We start from the raw sequence: 5280 nt of genomic DNA, 5'->3' as shown, positions 1-5280 counted from the left end.
TGCAAAACAAGTGCTTATGCCTACATCCCATTCCATCATACAGTATATTAAGAAGATGTACAATTATGAGTCAGGATTTAATAAAATTAACATTTTTTACTGGCTTTAATTTCTTTAACTGAGTGTGAGGCAGTGAAGAATATAATGACTCCTAGTACAGTTTTAGTTTTGAAAGAAATTTTCAAAAATGTAAAATATGCCATTCTTAATTTCTCTTGTTTTGGAAAAATTGTTTTTTAATTAAAAGGATATTATATCTCTTTAACATGTTTTGGATTTATTATTCTAGTTGAATTAAATATTTTAAATTTTTCTTAGTTTTTTTATGTAATATAGCAGATATCACTGGCTTTAACTCACATGGACAATAGTTCTTTGGGGTCCTCAGTTATCTGTAGGAGTATAAAAGAGTCTTGAGACTAAAAGGTTTGAGAACTACCAGGGCCGTGTAGTAGGATTTCCAAGTAGTATTTAAGGGGCAGCTGACGTCAAATGCTATCTGCAAGGTGTGGACCTTCCACGACAGACAGGGTATAGGACTGAAGAAAGCAGTAGTTGGATCTGTGGTTGCAGCTTTGCAGGGTAATGGTTAAAGATAAGAGAGCAAGGAAGTCCATCAGTGTTTAAGTGGAAAATATAGTGAGAACTCGTATTAAAAACTGTGGACACTTTTCTTCACTGAAATATGGGAAGAAAAGATTTACTTATTTAATTTTTTTGCATAGGCATTATAACATTCATAATTATAGGGATCCCTGGGTGGCGCAGCGGTTTAGCGCCTGCCTTTGGCCCAGGGCGCGATCCTGGAGACCCAGGATCGAGTCCCACGTCGGGCTCCCGGTGCATGGAGCCTGCTTCTCCCTCTGCTTATGTCTGCCTCTCTCTCTCTCTCTCTCTCTCTGTGACTATCATAAATAAATAAAAAAAAAACCATAATTATAGCATGATAGTATATGTGTCTAGTTTATAAATATATAAATATACATATATTAGGATTTCAGTCAAAACTTTTTAACAGATGACGGGCCAGATCAAAACTGTTTAGAGATTGAGGCACCTGAGTAGCTCAGTTGGTTGAACATCCGACTCTTGATCTTGGCTCAGGCCTTGATTTCATGGTCCCGAGTTTGAGCTCCGCTTTGGGCTTCGGGTATGAAGACTACTTAAAAACAAAAGTCTGTTTAGAGATCACTCTTCTATGATACTATGACCCAAATGATCTTAGACCTCTAATGTAATGTTATAATGTGTGTAATATAAATTTACAGAATTACAAAATGTTCTTAGATGCTTATTACACATCTGAAAATTATCTGCAAGTGTGACTGAGGAACACTTTTCTGATTTGCAAACACACATATATCTATTTACAATAATGATATACATATATATTTGTATCCATAGTTAGATTTGTGTAGCATTTTTCCCCAAAAGAACTTTATTTAAAATTTTCTAAAAGGTAATTCTGAGTGGGAGGAAAAGATGGAAAGAAAAAAAAGAATAAATTCAACATCATTTAGGTACTTTTGATATTTAATATAATTGTAAACTTTGAGCTTTGATTTTAAAATGACTATCAAAAGAATATTTGTTACATGCAACTGATGAATTATTGAAAACTATATCTGAAATTAATGATGTACTATATGTTGGCTAATTGAATTTAAACTAAAATAAAGGGAAAAAAGAATATTTGTCATTTTAAACACTTAAAAACAATAATTACACTAAATGCTAGTCAAGTTACTGAAATTTAAAAAAATTAATACTAAGAAAGTTATACAAAGGTTCTCACCTGCTTGAAATTTGTAACCACTTTATTTATTTTTATTTTTTTATTTTTTTTAAAAACGGAAGCCTGCTTTTATTGATGCACACATTGACAGACTTGCGATTGGAAGGGGCGGTGACGTTAACATGACACTGGTGGTTAACGCAACGGAAACATGAGGGCAGGAGATGGCTTTGCAGGGACATGATGCCTTCATAAATTAGGGAAACGGATTGCTAGCTGACTGCCCTTTCATTTCATGTTCTTCACAAACTCCTCTCCCTTTTTGATGGAGGCCTTCAGCTCGGGGATGGCTTCTGCTATCATCTTCTCTTCAAAAGGGGAGATCTTGCCAATGCCTAGATTCTTCTCGATGCCCTTTTTCCCCAGCAGTAATGGTGTGGAGAAATAGGCACAGTCTGCTTCCTGGGATTTAACAAAGGAACATTCAACAACTCCTTCCTTCCCATTCATTGCATCCACAAGGGAGAAGACAAACCGAGCTCCAGCGTTTGCCATGGACAGGGTGGCAGAGCCTGCTCCAGCTTTGGTCTTCACCACCTCCGTGCCGGCCTCCTGAATCCGCCCAGTGATGGCTGTCAGCTGGTCCTGGGGAAGGTCCACCTTGGGAGTGCACTGAGAGATCAGGGGGATGATGGTCTTTCCAGCATGACCGCCAATGACAGGAACATTGACTCGCGCGGGATCCAAACCCTTTAGTTCTGCAATGAAAGTGTTGGCCCTGACAATGTCCAGGGTCATCACCCCGAAGATTTTATTGGGGTCATAAGCTCCGTGTTTCTTGAAAACCTCCGTTGCAATTGGGATGGTGGAGTTGACCGGATTTGAAATGATGCAGATCATGGCCTCAGGGCAATGCTGGGCACAGGCAGCAGTCAGGGTGGCCACAATTGAGGCATTGGTGTTGAACAGGTCATCCCGTGTCATGCCTGGTTTTCTTGGGACTCCGGCTGGAATAACCACCACATCGCAGCCTTTGAGGCAATCCGGCAGCTGCTCAGGTCCGAGGTAGCCTTTCACGGTTGCTCTGGTCTCAATGTGGCTCAGATCTGCGGCCACTCCGGGTGTATGAGCAATATCGTAGAGGGTCAGGCGGCTCACTAAGGGGCTGTTCTTGAGAAGCAGCGCAAGGGGATGCCCAATTCCTCCGGAAGCCCCAAGCACAGCTACTTTAGCATTGTTCTGGGCCGAGGTGCTGAAGCTGCGGCGGAGAGCGGCGCCGGCAGGGCGGGCGAGGGCGGAGAGCATGGTTGGTTGGAGCGGGCAGGGAGCCGAAGAGCAGGCGCAGGAGCCGGCGGCTGGCAGGTGACACCCTGTAACCACTTTAATAGCAGAAGCTGTTACTAGGAGAGTATCTCCTAATAGAAAGTGAACAGCCAACTTACTTACTTATTTATTTATTGGTATATTTTTTTATTGGAGTTCACTTTGCTAACATATAGTATAACACCTAGTGCTCATCCCGTCAAGTACCCCCCTCAGTGCTCATCACCCTGTCACCCCCACCCCCTGCCCACCTCCCTTTCCATCACCCCTTGTTCGTTTCCCAGAGTTAGGAGTCTCTCATGTTCTGTCACCCTCTCTGATATTTCCCGCTCATTTTCTCTCCTTTCCCCTTTTTTTCCTTTCACTATTTTTTATATTCCCTGTATGAGTGAAACCATATGATGATTGTCCTTCTCCGACTGACTTACTTCACTCAGCATAATACCCTCCAGTTCCATCCATGTCGAAGCAAATGGTGGGTATTTGTCATTTCTAATGGCTGAGGAATATTCCATTGTATACAGAGACCACATCTTCTTTATCCATTCATCTTTCGATGGACACTGAGGCTCCTTCCACAGTTTGGCTATTGTGGACATTGCTGCTAGAAACATCGGGGTGCAGGTGTCCCGGCGTTTCACTGCATTTGTATCTTTGGGGTAAATCCCCAGCAGTGCAATTGCTGGGTCGTAGGGCAGATCTGTTTTTAACTCTTTGAGGAACCTCCACAGAGTTTTCCAGAGTCTGCCAACTTACTTTAAAAAAAAAAAAAAAAAAGGCTGGGAGAAAAAAATAGGACAAATAATTTTAGGTGTTAGTATATATGCCACAGGAGGGGTGAGACAGGAATAATGCACTTTTATTAATGTTATTAACCCAGCTAGGAAAGTATAAGTTCACTTTTTTTCATGTGAAGGTCTCCATTATTCTGGGTCTTGTTCCTATTTATGGGGGTAGTGGTGGGTTATGTTTAACTCTGATATTGATAAAACAAATCATATGTTAATACTAAACACAAAGACCTCCTGAACAAGAAAAATTATATTAGGAAGTATTCCTTACTTACTTGAGCTACCTTATACACCAATTTAAAGTTGTCATGCAGAGAATGAGAATAAAATATTTTCCTAATTACCAGTTAAACCAACTTCTATTTCTTTTAAAATAATGTTTTCATTTCCCTTCAGTGGGATGAAATTACAGCAAATCCTTACTAGTAAGTATTCAGAATCTTAGCCTGACTTTTCCTAAGTGCTTTGTCATCACTATTATGCCCCTTCTAAATGCCCAACCCCTATACACGCTGGGAAAACAGAACCATTTTAGTATTAGCTTCAACAAAATTTAGAGGCTTACTTGCCATTTTTTTTTTTCATCATTTTCCTCTGGCTACAACCTCTCTCTCACTTTAAGCTTCTTGAAAGAATCTTCTTAAATCACACTCTGATTCTTCAAAACCACCACGTTCTATTTCTCCCTACAATACCATTAAAAACAGAGCATGTTCAACAACAACAACAACAACAACAACAACAAAAAACCCTATTAGAATGAACAAATTAATGCAGCAGAAATGCAGACTACAAAATTTACATACGGTTGAGTTTCTACACACTAATAACGAGCTATTGGGAAGAGAAATTAAGAAATAATTCATTTGCAATTGCACCAAAAAGAATAAAATACTTGGGAATAAATTTAACCAAAGAGGTTAACTGGTGAAAGAAACTGAAGAAAATATAGGTAAATGGAAAGATCTATCATGCTCATGGATTGGAAGACTTTATATTGTTTAAATGTCCACACTACCCAAAGGCAAACTACAGAGTCAATGCAATCCCCATCAATATACTAAAGGCGTCTTTCACAAAGCTGGAACAAAGAATCCTAAAATTTGTACGAAGCAACAAAAAGATCCTGAATAGCCAAAGCAATCTTGAGAAAGAACAGCAACACTGGAGGTATTATGCCCCTGATTTCAAACCATACACAAAGCTGCAGTAATCGAAGCGGTGTGGTACTGGCATAAAAAATGGACACACTCAGCATAATATGCTGAGTGAAATAAGTCAATTGGAGAAGGACAAATATTATATGTTCTCATTCATTTGGGGAATATAAATAATAGTGAAAAGGAATAGAAGGGAAGGGAGAAGAAATGGGTAGGATATATCAGAAAGGGAGAGAGAACATGAGAGAGACTCCTAACTCTGGGAAACGAA

General features: G+C 39.7%; 1 protein-coding gene across 1 annotated transcript; it reads right to left on the bottom strand.

Annotated features, from left to right (window-relative positions):
• Positions 1-1827: 1827 nt before the first annotated feature.
• On the bottom strand, positions 1828-3184 carry LOC121480035 (malate dehydrogenase, mitochondrial-like). Its single transcript, XM_041736293.1, has one exon. The coding sequence runs from the start codon at positions 3038-3040 to the stop codon at positions 2024-2026; it is 1017 nt and encodes a 338-aa protein (XP_041592227.1). The 5' UTR covers positions 3041-3184; the 3' UTR covers positions 1828-2023.
• Positions 3185-5280: the final 2096 nt, after the last annotated feature.

The sequence above is a fragment of the Vulpes lagopus genome, chromosome 21 (assembly GCF_018345385.1).
Source record: "Vulpes lagopus strain Blue_001 chromosome 21, ASM1834538v1, whole genome shotgun sequence".
NCBI classification, from domain to species: Eukaryota; Metazoa; Chordata; class Mammalia; order Carnivora; family Canidae; genus Vulpes; species Vulpes lagopus.
Note: the sequence above shows the minus strand (reverse complement) of the source record. Positions and strands in the feature narration are given on the sequence as shown.